Genomic DNA, 17,551 nt, shown 5'->3' with positions numbered 1-17,551 from the left:
TCTTGTCCTTGGGGCTGGGGCAGGAGGACGAAGGCTTCAAGGCGCCATCTTGTGCCCTCGCCGAGTTAACGGTCGGGTGCCCAGTCTTTTGGCGGTCCTGGAGCAGCATATACACCAGCCGCCAGGCGATAAGCGCCTTTGCCGCCGTTTTGTCGCCCTTTTTCTCAGCCTTCCAGAGTGTGGCTCCCAGATTGTCCCAGTGGTCGATGTTAAGTTCCTCTGGGACTTGCAACTGGTGGGAATTTATCCAAGTAGCCAGGGCTTTTAGGGAGGCTTTATCGTACTTGTGGCCCTGGTACTCGATGACCGCTCTGATTTTCTTATAAACCGGGCGCTCGGATTTCCCCAGAGCGGCTCCCATGATGTTAATAAAAAGATGGAGTTCCGAGTCTTTAAGTCTTTGTTGGGGGATTTGGAGATGGGGTAGGAAGGGTAGGGGCTTCCCCGGCAGCTCACCTCTCTCGATGGTCGCCTGCTCCAACGATGAGGTGGGGCCGATGCCCAGTCTCTGCCGGGGGAGACTGCCGGGCCGCAGGGTCTCAGACACTCCTGCGGCTATCACCGATCCGAGACTGCAGTGAGCCTATCTTGAACGACAGACTCAACAAACAGTCCCGGGTTTCGGCACCATCTGTGGCAGCCTTGGTCTCTTTCGGGAAGGGACCAGACCAGCGACGGGGTTCGCAGACTGCCTGCTGAGCTGTCGTTCGCGGCTATCCCTTGACCCAAGGTATGGTTTGCCTCGCGAGCTGAGAACAAACACCAAGGAGCCAAGGGTGGTCTGACCTGATCCGAAGATCTAGGCTGATCCAACTTTATTGGGGGAAAACAGGGGTTTATATAACTTGGGGTAGGGAAGGTTCTGGAAAAGGGGTGGAGCTGAGGCGGAGCATGCAAATCCACCTTAGCCCATAGGGTATGCAAACTAGGAGGGAGTGAACTTGGGCGTGGACTGGTGACAGGCAGGGCCAGGGCCGCCCCCTTGAGGGAGCTGGCCAATGGTAGCTGTTCTCTTGTTGCTGGGCACCTGCCTGCCTGGGGGAAGGTTCTGGAACTGGGAGAGCAGTAGACATCTTTATTTTAGTAAAAACTGGGGATAAAACTGGGGATTTAGAAGGTCCGTGTTATAGTGTCATTGTCCGGGTTCTTTGGGGTCTTCCTGGACCTTCCACACGTCGAACTCCGTTCGGCGATCCCGCGTCCTCCTCCATTCTTCCATGTCCATATAGTCCCCATCTCCAACAATGATTCTATGATTCTATGATTCTAATGTTCAGATGGAGAGTGCTGTGAGACATGTAATTCTTAGGGTGGCGTGTGCATGCTGATGGAAGACATGATGTCATGCTGAATAAAAAAAATCCTTTTTATTCTTCAGTTTATTAAATGAGCATTTCTCATCTTTTGCCCCTAACAAAGAGAAGTTTATATGGTAATGCACAATGTGACTTTGTGGCTACATGAGGAATGCACAGCCATAACTTCCAAATGTAGCTGTAATTGCAAAGTGCTATCTGTAGGCAAAACCAAATATGCAGCATACTTTTCTGTTTGTTCATTGACTAGATTTTTGTAAAATTTTGATTGATTCTATGAAAAAAGCCTTCCAGTGTTAATGGTGCAGTAATGCTAGTGTTATGTTCTCCCGTGCCCCCAAACAGTTGTGAAGACAGATGAGGTGCTGTGCTCTGCTGATGACTTGTGTAATGCAGCTTCATGAAATGGTAGTGTGAGCCTGCTACATTCAGTTGGAATTTACTATTAAAACAACATAAAGCATGTGTTATATCAATAGCTTGTGCTGTAATATGGCTTTTTTTTTCCTTGAGTATTAAGAAAGTTGCTTCTATACATCTGTATTACAACTGGTTGTCCAAAATGCATGTACAGTGTAACTCAAGAGCTACTGATTTGTATACCCAAATTTTTGAGATTTTTGTTTCCTATGCCATAAATGGCAAAACCCAAGGGCATTTTCAGTAAGTCCAAGGACCACAACAAATCACTGGTTTTTACTTCTATTTTTGTCTTCTACTTTTTGAGCAACTATATTTGTAAGTCAATTTTTGATAGTGATGACTTTCATTAGTGATGAAACAGGAGGAAACGGAATCTCAGGCACAGTGAAAAACCAGTACACACCTGATAGATAATACTTGATAATTCGTCATGTAAGATACCTGTAATAATTTCTTACGTATGTAAGGCTTCTTCAGATAAACTGATGTGGAAAATGAGTTGATTGTATGACTGGAAACTTGCAAGAATGTTGAAATAAATTATATAATTTTGTGCAAAAGTCAAACATTGTTATTGTATTTCAGTGACTGGGGAAGCCAACTTAGATTTATTCAGATCTTTGTTCATGAAGTTTTTTTTCTGAAACAGATTTCATACAAAAACCTGCATAATTATCCAATGAGGTTTTGAAAGCTACAGACACAAGAGGTAGATATCATAAAATGTTCTTCTGTATCAAGACAGGGCACGAATAGGGAATTTTCTAACTTGTTACTCTACTTATATTCCTATGCAAATTTCAAAACATTAAAAATCATTGAGAATCCCTGAAAATGTATCTGGTAATTACTTACTAAGGTTGGTGCAGCTGATGGCATCGTTGTCAGGATCACCTCCAGAACTGATAGGTGGGCCATGGGTTCTGAGCAAAAATGCAAATATTTTAGTGTTACACTTGCTATAAGTAAAATATTTCCAAAACACTTTGGTTTACATGCCTGGCTGATGTTCCATAAACCCTAAATGTGGATGCTGAAATAGTTTCTCTAAAGTTCATAGTTGTATTTGCATTCATGGTTGAACTAAACAACTTGTTCCATGTGACGCACATTTATTGCCTGTGTTCTATCAAACAGCATAGGAAAACTGTGCACTCTGTTGCATGAAAATTACCATATGAAATGTTTCTAATCTAAAAAAACCCAAACCTAAATCGTGTATAAAATAAAAATTCCAAAATGGAATCTTGTACAGAACTGTTAGTTTTTTTTCACTAAAGAGTATTTTTGCTTACCAGCCTTCCACTTACCCAAAATTACAGACTAAAAGCTTGTGATTATTTTTATATAAAGCAAAAATATAAGTTCAAAATCAGCTAACACTTCTCTAAGGACCTTAAAATAACATTGTGAAAATGTGCTGGTTAAAGTGGTCCTTTGCTTTCTTTCCCATATATCAGAGGCAGAACACATGTGAGGAAAAAACTTTCTCTACCATGGACTGTTTATGTTTTCTCATTTGCTTCTGGTTTTTTTTTTTCCCTAAAAAAGGTTTTGGAAACTTCTGTACATTTTTATTCTTGCTGATATACTTCTATTTCTAGCAGACCTGGAAATAAAAAGGCCACTTCGACACATTTTTATGTGAATTAACAACTAATTTATAGATTAATTAATCCACATACTGCCTCAGCTTTGCAGCTGTGAATTCTGCAGATATATTGTGAGAAGGGCTTTTGTTTACTGTGCTTTTTAAAGTTTGTCTCATCTGGTTTGCTTTCCACTGGGAAAGAAATATCAAATGCCATATTATGATAACTTAGAATGAATAAACACGTTCAATACTTGTCTGCTGCTTTTATTGTATCACTTTTCAGTCAGCTTCATAATTGTGGTCTTTTAAACTTCCTGTGAAGCCAAATTTTCATCCTTGTAGAAATTTATTTTTTCTGGGATTCCAGTGACATCTCTCAAGTCTAATGAAGTAAAAGGTTGAAAGGCGAGGTAAGATATAACAAGGTATATTTTGTTTGCTTTCCTAATGTTAACTGATTGATCAGTCCCACACTAACATGGTAAATGAGTGATACTTTCCAATGGGTGACTACTTGATGAAAGGCCTGATGATACAGTTAGTTGCATCTTCCCACATGTAGATCACAGGGAGTTTTTCATGAAACTGTGGTATTTCACTCGGAGATTAATTTTAAAGGATGACTTGGTTGTTGCCAGATGTGGAGACACAGAGCCTGACAGCTGGACAAAGGGATGGAGGAAAAGAGGCAGAAGTAGCCAGACCTCGGTGTACGGCAGTGGCTGTACAGAAACTCTGCGTGTTCAGTGCGGTGCTGTGTGACACTGGCATGGGGCATCTCCAAACACCTCTGCAATTCAGGCACCTGCAGGGAAGGGCTTTCTATCCACTCTACCTGCTCACATACAGAGCACTGTGCCAGAGGCAGTCACGGTTTTGTTGAGAGAGTTCAGCAAGGCTCAATCTTTACAATGCTTGTGTATATTAACACAGCAGAGAAGGACCTGCATACTGGTGAATGCATGTTTTCCTTCAGCTGTTGTGTGTATAGAAAGGCTGTTCAGGAAACAGAACTGCTTTTAACAGCCATTTGTGGCCTGGAATAGGTTTATACTCTTGCCTCCCACTTCCCAAGAAAACATCTTAACTATGATAGGTCAGGAAATGCACTGGGTTCTGATCCTGTATAGCTTATATGAATACATAATTGTTATTTTAGGTCTAGGATCTGTGTAAAATGCAGAACAATTCTGGAATAAAGGTTTGGGTCAGGAGTGTTCCCTCATACTAGCAGAACAGTCTCTTCACCCGCTTTCTGTCCAGTGACTCTTGTGTTATCTGCATAACAATCCTATTTCAACCCATGCATTTAGACCTTCAAAGACTTTGTAACTGGTTTAAGTTCCTCAAACTGAAAACTACCTAATACATCAGCAGCAGCATTCACTCATGCAAGTTCCCAGTTCTTTCCCAAGTCTGATTAGTTCCCCCATATGTATATTGCATTTTCACCACCCTGTTGGTCTCCGGGGGGAAGCTGTAAAACCAGCTTATTTCAATTATAAGATTGCTGACCACATGGACATGTTTCCAGCAGTTTAGCCAAGCTGTGCAAATTCACATGAGATGAGGACAGGATTAAACTCAAAAGCTTTTTTTGAGAAGAAAGACTCATATTTTGGTTAGACAGAAGAACAGATGGATTTAATCAGAGTAGTTATTCCTTCCTAAGATTGTCCACTATCAGATTTACAATAGTAACTGTTTTCAGACTCAATTTACCTACACTCAACTTGCACATCTTAATCATACTAGTGATAGTATCCCTTCCCTTTCCCATACGAGCCTATTTTTTCCCGATAATACAATTGCATTATTGCCTTTTACAGCTAAAATCTGTAAATGTGTTATGAAGTTACCTCCAGGAAGGATGTATCTCCTTTTGTTAACTAAAGTTGCATTTTTAAGCATATGTTCAGGATCTCTACGTCAAATAATCTGTCACTAGTTGACAGCCAGGGTTCGGCATCAACTGACAAAAACGAAATGGACAAGGTCCCATCTGGAGGTTTTTTTCATTATTTTTAAAATAGATAAGCTGAGGATAAGAAACTCCTCAAGAAAGCTTTCTCCACTACAGGACAATACTAGTGATTTAAGGGCATAGAGGAGAAGAACAGCATGGTGGGGCATACTGTGATTTTGGAGTGGATACTTTCTGCAAAGCAAGCAAATTCATCATGGCTAGGCTTCGTGAACGAAGATTTGAGAAGGGCACTACCCACGCTTGCTGCAGGCTGGTCCGGTCACAAAAGGCACAGCGGAACGTCTCCCTAGGTGACATTGGCAAGGAACGGTTCTTTCTGCGTTGTCTTTTCTCCTCAAGACTGACTCTCCGTGCATTCTCAAAGGAAGCAGCAGCGTCGTGAATGGTGTGTCTCCATGAATCCCGATTGGAGGCCAGAGTGGACCATTGGTGGCAGTCAATATGGCCAAGGCTGAGGTATTGTTTCAGGTAGTCCTTGTATCTCTTCTTCGGGGCTCCTCTCTTGCGGCAGCCGGCGGCGAGTTCACCATCGAGCACAATCTTTGGGAGGTGGTGATCCTCCATCCTGGAGACGTGCCCTGGCCAGCGTAGCTGCGTTCTCATCAGCATGGCCTCGATACTGCTGACCCCTGCCTGTTCAAGAACAGACACATTGGTCACATAATCAGACCAGTGGATGTTTAGTATTGAACGGAGGCAGCGCTGATGGAAGCGTTCGAGAAGCCGCAGGTGGTGGTGGTAGATGACCCAGGATTCAGACCCATATAAAAGAGTAGACAGTACAATGGCTTTGTAGACACTGATCTTTGTACTTTTCTTCAGGTATTTATTGGACCAGACTCTTTTATGGAGTTTTCCGAAGGCTTTGTATGCCTTTGCTAGCCTGTTGTCTATCTCTTTGTCGATCTTACCGTCTGGGGAAATGATACTTCCCAGATAGGTGAACTGCTGGACTGACTTAAGCTCTGAATTGCCTATGGTGATGTGAGGATGATGGAAGACTTCTTGAGGTGCAGGTTGGTAGAGAACTTCCGTCTTCTTCAGGCTGACTTCCAGCCCAAAAAGCTCAGCAGCCTCTGCAAAGCAGGATGTTAAGCGCTGCAGAGCTGCTTCTGTGTGAGCAACGAGGGGGCATCATCAGCAAAAAGCAGCTCACGGACAAGGTGATTCAGGGTCTTGGTGTGGGCCTTCGGTTGCCTTAGGTTGAAGAGGCTTCCATCGGTACGATATCAGATGTAGATGCCATTTTGTTCTTCGAGGTCTGCTGTGGCTCTTTGGAGCATCATGCTGAAGAAGATTGTGAATAGAGTTGGTGCAAGAATGCAACCTTGTTTCACACCATTGGTTATTGGAAAGGGCTCAGAGAGTGCATCGCCATATCTGACTTGTCCATGCTGATCCTCATGTAGCAGGATGATCATTTTGAGGAACCTGGGGGGACATCCTAAACGTTTCAAGATCTGCCACAGGCCTTTTCTGCTCACAGTGTCGAAAGCTTTGGTGAGGTCAATGAAGGTTACATAGAGACCTTTGTTCTGTTCCCTACACTTCTCTTGCAGTTGTCTGAGAACAAACACCATGTCTGTGGTGGTCCTATTGGCTCTGAAACCACACTGTCTTTCAGGTAGAAGATCTTCTGCAATAGTGGGTACTAATCTGTTCAGAAGTATTCTTGCAAGGATTTTACCAGCAATGGAGAGCAAAGTAATACCTCAGTAATTTGAGCAGTCTGATTTTTCTCCTTTCCTCTTGTACAGAGTGATGATGACTGCATCACAGAGATCTGGTGGTAGTTCCCCTTGTTCCCAGCAACGCACAACGAGCTCGTGGAATTTGGCATGGAGTGCTTGACCTCCATGCTTCCAGATTTCAGGTGGAATTCCATCAACCCCAGCTGCCTTGCCAGTTTTCACCTGCTGTATGGCCTTGAGTATCTCTCCCATAGTAGGGGCTGCATCCAATTCATGTTTTACCAATTGTTGTGTAATGTGCTGAATTGCTGAGCCTTGGACTACACGGTTGGCACTGAAGAGAGTCTGAAAGTGCTCAGACCATCGGTTCAGGATGGAGGTTTTATCTGTTAGAAGCATTTGACCATTTGCACTGAGTAGGGGGCTTTGAACCTGGTGTGTGGGTCCGTACACTGCTTTCAGGGCCTCGTAGAATTCTCTTTGGTCACCCAAATCTGCGCATAGTTGTGTCTTTTCTGCTAGGTTGAGCCACCATTTGTTCTGGATGTCTCGAAGTTTCTGTTGGAGCTTGCTGCATGCAAAACGAAAGGCGGCTTTTTTTATATGGCAAGATGGCTGAGCAAGGTGTGCTTGGTGAGCAGTTCTCTTCTTCTTCAACAATTCCTGGATCTCTTGATTGTTTTCATCAAACCAGTCCTTGTTTTTCTTGGAGGAGAACCCTAGGGACTCTTCAGAGGACTGCAGGATGCAACTTTTAATATGTTGCCAAAGCGCTTCAGGAGAGGGATCTATGGGATTATCTTTGAGTCTAGTTTGAAGGTTTACCTGGAAGGTTTACCTGGAAGCTCTCACTGTGGCTGTTTGAAGATTGCCGACTTGGAGCCTCCTCCTTGGAATGCCGCCTCTCTTAGGTTTGGGCTTGAAGTGGAGGTTAAGTTTGCAGCGCACAAGGCGATGGTCTGTTTGACATTCTGCACTCGGCATCACTCGAGTATGACGGACATCACTGACATTTCTCTGTTGTACTAAGATATAGTCAATGAGGTGCCAGTGCTTGGATCGAGGATCCATCCAGGTTGTCTTCAGGCTGTCTTTCTGTTGAAAGATAGTGTTGGTGATGGTGAGCTGCTGTTCTGTGCAAAACTCTAGCAGGAGGCGTCCGTTGTTGTTGCAGTTTCCAACGCCATGCTTGCCCAGGACTCCTTTCCAGGCTTCAGAATTCTTACCTACTCTGGCATTGAAGTCACCAAGGATTATGATCTTATCATCTGCAGGAACATTTTGGGTGAGGCAGCGCAGGTCTGTGTAGAATTTATCTTTTTCCGCTGGGTCAGCTTGGAGAGTTGAGGCATATACGCTAAAAAGAACAACATGTTGCTTGTTGTGTAGAGGGAGGCGTAAGGACATAATGCGATTGGAATGACCTGTCGGCAGATTTTCAAGTTTGGAGGCATGAAGCCAACTCCTGAAAGGTGTCTTTCAGTTTTGGGTTTGCCTGACCAGTAGAGTGTGTAGCCAGCACCATGTTCTTTAAGGCTGCCTTCCTCATGAAGACGAACTTCATTGAGAACAGCAATTTCAATGTTGAGCTGTGACAGTTTGTGGGCAATTAGAGCAGAACGATGCTCAGGACGTCCACTATCCCCAGTATCAAGCATGGTTCTGATGTTCCAACATGAGAGTGTTAGTTTAAGCACACCTTTGCAGGCAGGTGTATGCCTTTGAAATCCCTTTGTTTTTGTTTGACCGCATGGAAGATGCCGGGTGGCCGCGGTTTCCAACCAGGTGTGGAGATGAGCTTTGTTTAGGCCACCTTTGCTAGGCCCCTCTCTGTGTGGAGCAAGCAGAGCTGTCCCTAGAAAAGGCTGCTTGGTCATTCAGGATGCTGCCACAAGAGACTGTCATCTCCGGGGTCAAGTCTCTAATGACCAATATCCTAAACTGTCTGCATGCAGGGCTGGGTCTGCGGCTTCCAGCTGCTTCCTATCATCTGCCGTTTTCGACCCTTGCCTGTCGCTACAGGGCTTTGCAATGTGGGTGAACCCTTCAAGCCTGCGCAATGGATTTTTTAGGCGAGGCACAGCGTGCGCAGAACTGGCCCCACCCTTTACTCCTAAGGTTCATCTGCCACGGCCTAGTGAGCTTGGACGGTGACAGCGAATACCTCAGGACGTAGGTTTGGTTAGAGTATCCTTCTCTTAGATGGATGGCCTTACAGGGCTAAACAAGCTCCATCTGCCCAGGTTTGGGGTTGGAGTTGTTCTTCTCCTAGGATGGTTGCCAGACGGCTAGTGAGCCCATCCAGCCCATGGACACACTTTGTCTGACCCTTCAGCTGAGACCTGTCTGGCATGGGAGACCCTACCGGCGGCACAAACCACCTCCAGCATAGCTCTCAACCTCATGGGGGCACGCAAGCTTCTCCCCCGCGACAAGGGGGTGTCCCCGGAGAAGAAAAAGCTCCAGAACCGTCCCTGGGTGGGCTCGAACCACCAACCTTTCGGTTAACAGCCGAACGCGCTAACCGATTGCGCCACAGAGACCGTGCTAAACAAGTTTCCCTGACCGGGAATCGAACCCGGGCTGCGGCGGTGAGAGCGCCGAATCCTAACCACTAGACCACCAGGGATCTGTGCAAGCAAATTAGTACCTTGGAAATTCACGTCTGTGACTTTTATGCAAAATATTTGTTAAGATGGGGCTGTTCTAATTATTCTATCTGAATTTGTAGATAATTTAAATCCTGTGAATTAATTTCCCCTGAATCTCTTTGTATTTTCATGTTGCTAGTGTGCAATTCTTTCTACCTCAGCTATAGCTGCTTTTGGTAATGAGTGTATAAGAAGTGTATATGTGTTCAAAAATCATTTGGAATTCATGTGCATGAAAAACCACTAACTTCACCTTCTCAATATTGTGTTGATGTTGATGGCTTGAGGTTAATAAACTTCTTTTATAGTGTTAGTAAAGAAAGGAAATTTTGGCTTTATAACTAGTATTGAATATTTTGATTCAGTCTCTTAATCATATGTTGCAATGCATTTAAAGTACAACATCTGTGAGCAGTAGAATTAATGAAGCAAAACTTTTTTTTGCACCTAGAATTTGTGAGATGAGTACCTGAAGACCTGGTAGTCAGCCTCACTTTCTAATGGGGCATTTGAAAACAAAAAGAAACAACCCAAAACCCCCACAAAAATTCCAACAACTTTCAAAAGAAAATATTGAACAACAAACAAACTTCAGGACAGATTGTAATAATACAGAGCAGTGCACTGCAGATTTTCTGTACAGTAGGGCCTCTCAGTGTTCATTCTGTGATATTTGAAGGAAATTAAGCATCAATATGCCTTACCCTTTGCCAGACTTACTTCAAATTTGTCAGGGACTTGGGGAAAAAAATGGTTAAAGAAGTTTATGTTTGCATGCTTAAATACTGTGATTGCACTTGGTTCATTTGAAATCAGTTTATAAATACAATACCAAAAGATGCACCTTTTTGCTTTTAATTATTTTAAATTAATGAAAATATTTAAAAGCAAATCAAATAATAGAACACCTCACTTTTAACTATGGAGTTAATAATAATTCCATTGTTAAGAATGTGTTCACCTCTGAGGATTTTGTGAATTCTTCTTCAAGGAATAGTGTTTGAAGGGCCTCTTTTCTAGATTGGGTCTCTCTATTACAGTGTCTGTGCATCTATACAGATAACTCTTGCAGTGTTCCTGTAAGCTGCCGCTGTTTTGATTTGGGTCTGTGTTTTTTTGTTTGTTGGTTGATTTTTTGTTTGTTTGTTTTTCCCCTAAGTAAGGCTCTTTTGTTACTCATTTCAGTTTTCTTTTTAGTAAGTTTAATAAGTCTGCAGACTGATTTGCTAGAAAAGTACAGATTGATACAGAAATGTTGTTTTAACCTTGGGTATACTAAACACTTTGAAAGGCAATTTCTGCTAATTTGTGTCACATGCTAGAGAATCTCTGGTTCAAGTGACCAGAAACTTGGTACCTTTGGGGTACTTTGGACAGTTCCTCTCCACCCATCCATATCCTACAAGATGCAAAGGATGTCTCTCTCACTGAGTGAGGGGCAAGCTGTCCACATCATCACATGGCTTTTAGCTTTGAAATTATTCTTGCATGTTTATTCCCATTTACATACAGAAAATTCAATTAGAAGCAGATATTTCAACACCTGCAGAATCTCAACTGGTATATTTTTTAATGTTCTGGGTACTGGAATTGAGGTTCCATATCTCACATCAGTTTTAGCATGTTTTCTCAACACTGAGAACTTTCATGGGAGGGAAGGTTTGTAGTAATTTTTTTATTATTATTTTCTGTTTCAAAAACTAGAGTAGCTTTATTAGGTACATATTCAAGAGATTTTGCATCATTCTTTTCTCAGAAAGGCTAAGAATATCTTGTTCATTTATTTTCTATAACAAAACATGAAGAATTTGATTCATGAAAATTAGTCCTTGAAATGATTTTTATTTAAAAATTCTGAAGTTACCCTTCCTAAGTAGTTATTTCCTGGACAAGAAACACAGAGTCCTTTTGAGAACTCTACTTATAAATATTAGCAAAAGGATAAAGCAAGGATAAGTGTGAGCATTGTGTGATAAGATACTTCTTTCATAGTGAAATGACTTGAAGAGTGAATATTGCAGCCCCTCAAATTCCCTCATTCTTTTTTGGAGCGTTACATGAAAATTCTATTTTATTCATGCTTTTTTTCTTGCCTCTTGTTACTTTTGCTACAGTTCATCAGACTCAGTATGTTTTTAAAAGCCAAATAATGTCATAGATCTGTGGTAAGATAAGCTGTATAAGTGGCTGAAGTATAGCTCTTGAACCAGCTGTGGCACTGCAGGACTACGGATGGGAAAGTGTGCTGGAACACATGCTTTGAAAAGTTAAAGTTTCACAATCTTTTAATCCTGCATCTGCATGCTGCTCCAGTAGTAGGATAGTCTGTAGTCAAATGCTGGGCAAACAGAGGATGATGTTTTTGTTCAAATTTGCAGTAGATAGTAAAACTCGTGCCAGATTTATGCTGGGTTTATGTAAGACCAGTGGTACAAATTTAACCTGCCAAAATTACTTAATAGATGCAGAATGAGGTTACCCTGTAGCAAATTTGCACCATGCGGTGGTAGCAGCTTTGTTCCTGCTCTACACCCCCATCAACTCTGTCAGCAGTGGATAATTTTGATTCAGAAGTGTCCAATTGGGTTTCACTCCTCTGCTACAGCACTAGCATTTGTGTACAGTAAGAGCACTGGGTTTTGTGCCATTTTTGTGCTCCTGTGTGGCTGTTAGCTCACCCTTCACCCGTGAGGATGAACTAGCAATGTGCCACCAAGGAGCTGTAATCAGCCCATGCACTGACAGCAGTTGTGTCTTTCCCCTGGTGCTCAGAGAGATGGAGGCCATGGCTCTGCTACTGCCGCTGCTGTGCTGCATGGCCTCAGCCCCATACTCGCCTCCATTTCCCAACCTGTTCCCAGCACTCCTTCCTCACATTAAGTGATTTTTCTCCTGTCCTTTATGAGTTTACCGACAGATTCCAGCAGAGGGATGGCATTGTATACCTCTGGTTTAAGCGGTGCAGCGTTTTTAATAGGGAGATTATGCATGCTGGCACCCTTTGCTCGGACAGGGGTCTTTGTCCTTGGCAGCAGCCGTCAAAAGGCATCAGGCACACAGAAAGGACAAACCGCACCTCCCCCCCTCCCCAACAGAGTACTATCTGTAGCTTTTCCATTTTGCCCTCTGGAAAACATGATTAATCAGCATTCCTGGGAAAGGAGAGGCACTTTTTGACTTATGGGTACAGAAATGGTGCAAGATGGCACTGTCCCCAGAGGCAGGGGAATGGGCTGATTAAACAGCTCACAGGGGCTTCAGAAAAAATTATATGCAGGCTCGATACAACTACAGGTTTAGTTTTCTTTTATTGCTACTTTCTGTTCCGCTTTTCCCGGGTTTATCCACTTTATTTGGATGAAAGGTGAGGAGGAAGAGGAGGAGGAGGAGGTGCTCTTTCAGCTGGAGGTACTTCAGCATTCATCAAGGAAGGTGCTTTCCGCGGGCTGCCAAGGTGCTCGTTCTGCAGGTTCTGGGAGGAGAAGGAAAACCTGCTCAAGGAGCATCGTGTCGTCTGCTCTGCTCGCCTCTTTTGACTTTTTTGAGGAAAAAATTCAGCCGATTTCCTCAGGCAATGTTTATTTGAAGCGAGAAAAACCAAACCAAACCAAAAGAACCCCCAACGTTTTTGTTTGCAAACCCTGTTCACCTTCAGACCTCGAGCATTGGCCCCCCGTCCCTAAGCGGGGCCTCACCGCGATGCTCCGCTGCCCCCGTTCCGTCCTCCCCCAGGACGCGTCGTGGGGCAGCGGCAGCGCAGGTACCGCCGTGACAGGGGACGGGCGGCGAGGCAAAAAGGGCACAGCGGTTTGGCCTGGTTAGTTAGGGGGTTTGTGTGTTGGCGTTTTGTGTACTTTTTTTCTACTCCTCCGGCCCGTTCCCCTCTTATAGAATGAAGCTCTGGTTTTAGAAAAAATGTCCCCTCCTTCCCTCTCCTTCTGTCCCCTCCCCTCCCGCCCCCTCGCTCTTCAGTAGCTTGTGTCGGCGTTGCTATGGAGCCTGAGGCACAGCGAGCCTGGTTGTAACCCCACTTTGCAAGTCATCTTTTCATTTTTCAATGGAATTTCGCCTTAAAAACAAATAAACAAAAAACCAAAGAAAACCCTCCCAAAACCCCTCAAAACTTTTGCCTCGAAAAACCACAAACGAAACCCGAAAAGCACAGCCTGTGCAGGTGCACAGCTGAAGCCAGTGGTCCGCGGGCGGTGCGGTTGAAGCTCAGTGAACTTCAGCTGATCATTATAGCTTATCTTTACACATTCAAGGCCAAAAAGATTTTTCTTACTGAGTGTTGCAGAAGGGAGTAGCTTTCATGGAGTAGGAATTTATAGTTATCTAAGAATTTCTTTGCATCTCTTCTTCCTTTGAAACTGTTTTGCTGTCTTTGATGTGAATTTAAGGGAGACTCTTGAGGATATTGCAAAGAAGGATCAAACTAAAGATACAGTAGAAAACTTGTAACAATTTTGTATTCCAAATGATAAACGATTCGTGTGTGTGAACAGCTCAGTATATTCTTAACAGCTAAACATCAATTTTTTAATGAAGCTATAGTGTTCTGAGACAAAAATAAATACAGAATTCTGGTAGTTTGTGGTGGCAGAAGCAACAGCCATTATATTAAATACAACTGTTATGACCCAGTTACAAAGTTTGTGTTAGCACTGCTTAGTGACAGAGATGACAGCAACCTGCTCCGTCTTCTACCAATCTGAAGTCAAATAGTTTGTGAATGTTGCTTTTGAGGCTCAGAAGCACATTAGAAATCATGTATTTATAAAATGTGGGTCACAACTGGTTAATCAAACTACAGCATTAATCAGTCTTTAATTGTATATATACCAACACACTTAAGTATTTCTAAAATGTTTGCATTTTCTTGGCTGCAGTATAATAGGCATTACAGGAAAATTGCAAGGGTTGGCATTGCAAGATGGTCTGTTTTTTAAATCTCCCATATGAGTTGTTTTATTGCAGAAGTTATTTAACTCTATTTAGCACTGATAAAGTAAAAACAGTAGAACAAGTTGTTTGCACAAATTCCTGCATGAGCACTCAATTTTGTTTTAGCCATTACCCTTTTTATTGTTTTGGGAATAAACACAGCAGCTCTTTGTTAACAATTTTGGAAAAGCTGTGAGAGAAAGTGTCAGGGGAGTTCCAGATTTGTTATTTTATCCATACAGACAAAAGATGAAGTAAATAAGAAAACATGTTAAGCCATGTTTAGAGTAGGCAATATATGTCTCTGTAAATACCTTGAAATGACTGCTGGCTTTCATCATATTAAATGCATTTTTCATATTTATATGCAAAGTCACCTCATCCTAACAGAGAGGAAAATGAAAGATGAAAATGCTTTAACTGCTGCCTGTAGTAGTAGAGGGTAAGACTAAAATTTTTGTTGTAATGAAACTTTCATTTGGGCCCATTAATCAAGCTTGAAATTGGCCTATTCAGTAGTTGAACACCAGAGAGTGATTTTTATCTTTCAGTAATACCTTTCAATGATTACTGCAAAGGGAGGAGGGTAGAGTTTAGCAGTACCCTTCTGAAAGGAATTTAGAAAATCTCTTTGTTGATTTATTTGAACTGCTGGAAACACTTAGTTTTACATGTTTCTGGAACAGTACAATAAACCAGAGAAGCTTGACAGGCCTATAACAGTAACAAGAAAAGAACTTTCCAGAATTGTTCACACATAGTGCAAGCAATGAGGTGAGTCTAGTTACAAGCAGAAATCAGCAGGGAGAAATAGGACTTTACTGAGTGGGAAGTGATCAAATGTAATTGACCGTTTCTGGCATTTTATGATGTGCAAAAGCAACTGACAGAACTGAAATAGTTGTGAAATATTACTTGCAAATTTTGATTTATGTTAATAAATCATTATCAATACAAACGTTTTGAGATTCTTGATAGGGAAATTAGGCAAAGTATTATCTATAAAGAAGTCAACTTTATCCTAAATATATATACAAGATATTTGTGAACTTTTTTCTCCGCTGAAGTGACTCCAATTGATATTAGTCTGGTTTTGCATGTGTTAAAATTTGACTCACTGTGTAATAGTGTCTTACCTTTCTTATGCTCATTGGTGTGTGTAGCTGTTTTGGCTTTTCTGAAGAAATGTGCATGCTGGGTGGCTGGAAAGCTACTGCTATCAAGAAAAATCTGTGGTAGCCAAGTGCTGCCTGCTTTCCCTGCATTTAACTCAGAAATTAATCTCTAAAAATTGTCCAGTGCCTGAGTTTCATGTTACTTATTAAGATTTGCTTTTTATCTTGCAGATTTTAGGAAAAGAAATATATCCTAAAACTTGTCTTTATAATAGGATAGATTAGTTTTCAAAATAAAATAAAAATTAAATATTTGCTGCATGCTGAAGTAGAATTTTCTTTTCTTTTTAGATCAATTTATTCAGAAAATTAAGTTAGGTTGTGGACGGCAACAAATTTTTAATATTGGGTTTCTAGCTGTAGTTAGAATAATTAATACCAAAACATAATATTCAAGATCCCTTTTTCAGAAGTTCAGCCCATACAAAATGAATTCCTCTTGGTCCCTGTTGGCCTGGAGGGTACCTCAGCGTCCCACAGACCCAATAGCAAGTTTGAGGAGTGACATTTCTTTGTGATTGCTTATGGAGATGAATTCTGCATGGAAATTTTTCAACTGCCCATTCATTCCAGTACTTCATTTTGGATGTCTTCTTACTGGTTGCAGCAAATAATAATTATAAACTGTGCTGTTGCACTGCATTTTCAGAAATTAGAAAAAGTTTCCTCCATATAGACACCCATGAACATTTTATTTGTCTTGGGAAGAAATATTAGAGATTTGGGATATGTCATTTTGTTTGTTTTCAGAGTATAAGCAGTTATGACACTGTGAATTATAGAAATTGTTGAATAGCCCACTGAGTCCAACAAGTGTACTAAGTCCTGTACAAACATGTAGGTAAAAAGACCCCACTGGTTACCTTAATATCTGAGGAGAAAAACAGATGTAGTTCAGTTAAGACAGATCATGTGTTACTGCTCAGAACTTTTTTTTTAATTTTCAAATATACCAGTGTACAAGAGATGCAGGACAAAAGAAGAGATGAAATAAACACTTGGAGCACGTGAAAAACAGTGGCAAAGGAAGCAATCACTGCACAAAGTCTGACTGTGTAGCTGAATGTGATCTAGAGAAGTCAAAGTGAAGGTGTCTGTTTTAGTTAGATATGCCTTTGAACACTGGGGAGACCATAAAAGCACACACAGGCTACCAGAGAAACTTTCCCATGTTGTTCTGCTTTTATGCCAGACTTTGCTGGTGGTAAGCTCTGATGTTATTTAGTACAGTGGGCCTGTGAAAAATTAATGCCATGTGCCATCATATTGCAAATCTATTTAATTTTCAACCTTTCTTCCTCTTTCCCCCCATTTGTTCTGTAGCAGAAAAGGAAGAATGGATTTGACAAAGGTTTGTGAGTCATCATTTTTGGTATGTCAACCCCAATGGGATTAGGTGCTTTGGGAATGGGAAGAAGAAATTCCTGCTCTGAGGAGTCTCCATCTGCTGTGAGCAAGAGGCAGTGCATGGACAAGTCACTCAGGGTAGCAATGGGTGCTTAAAGGCTTACTGGGGGCTTTCTGTTTCAATACAGATTTTTTAAATTTATCTTTTGGGAAAGGGGTGGCGAGAGTGTGTGCAGGCAATGGCATTGATAATGGCATTTGCCAGGGTTGAAATAAGAAGCACATCAGGAAATAAAAGCTGTCAAAAGCAGAACAGGAGTGAGACATTTGAACAGTTGGCTGATTTCAAAGTACATGGATGGGTATAAAACTGCTGAATGTTGTTGAAGTTTTGTTGTTTCTGAATCCAATGAAGTTTGTCAA

The 17,551-nt window shown here is 42.0% G+C and overlaps 1 protein-coding gene and 2 non-coding genes across 3 annotated transcripts in view; 1 reads left to right on the top strand and 2 right to left on the bottom strand.

The window, feature by feature from the left end:
• Positions 1 to 9,414: 9,414 nt before the first annotated feature.
• CCDC170 (coiled-coil domain containing 170) overlaps positions 9,415 to 17,551 on the top strand; it is a 41,154-nt gene continuing 33,017 nt past the window's right edge. The window contains 2 exon segments of the mRNA XM_071580861.1: positions 9,415 to 9,489; positions 13,318 to 13,422. Of these exon segments, the coding sequence (XP_071436962.1) occupies positions 9,415 to 9,489; positions 13,318 to 13,422 (180 nt within the window).
• On the bottom strand, positions 9,481 to 9,554 carry TRNAN-GUU (transfer RNA asparagine (anticodon GUU)). The gene has a single exon. It is a non-coding gene; the product is annotated as a tRNA-Asn (tRNA).
• TRNAE-CUC (transfer RNA glutamic acid (anticodon CUC)) lies at positions 9,569 to 9,640 on the bottom strand. Its single transcript has one exon. It is a non-coding gene; the product is annotated as a tRNA-Glu (tRNA).

Source organism: Pithys albifrons, chromosome 2, assembly GCF_047495875.1.
Source record: "Pithys albifrons albifrons isolate INPA30051 chromosome 2, PitAlb_v1, whole genome shotgun sequence".
Taxonomy (NCBI): Eukaryota; Metazoa; Chordata; class Aves; order Passeriformes; family Thamnophilidae; genus Pithys; species Pithys albifrons.
This window is presented reverse-complemented; position numbering and strand designations above follow the sequence as displayed.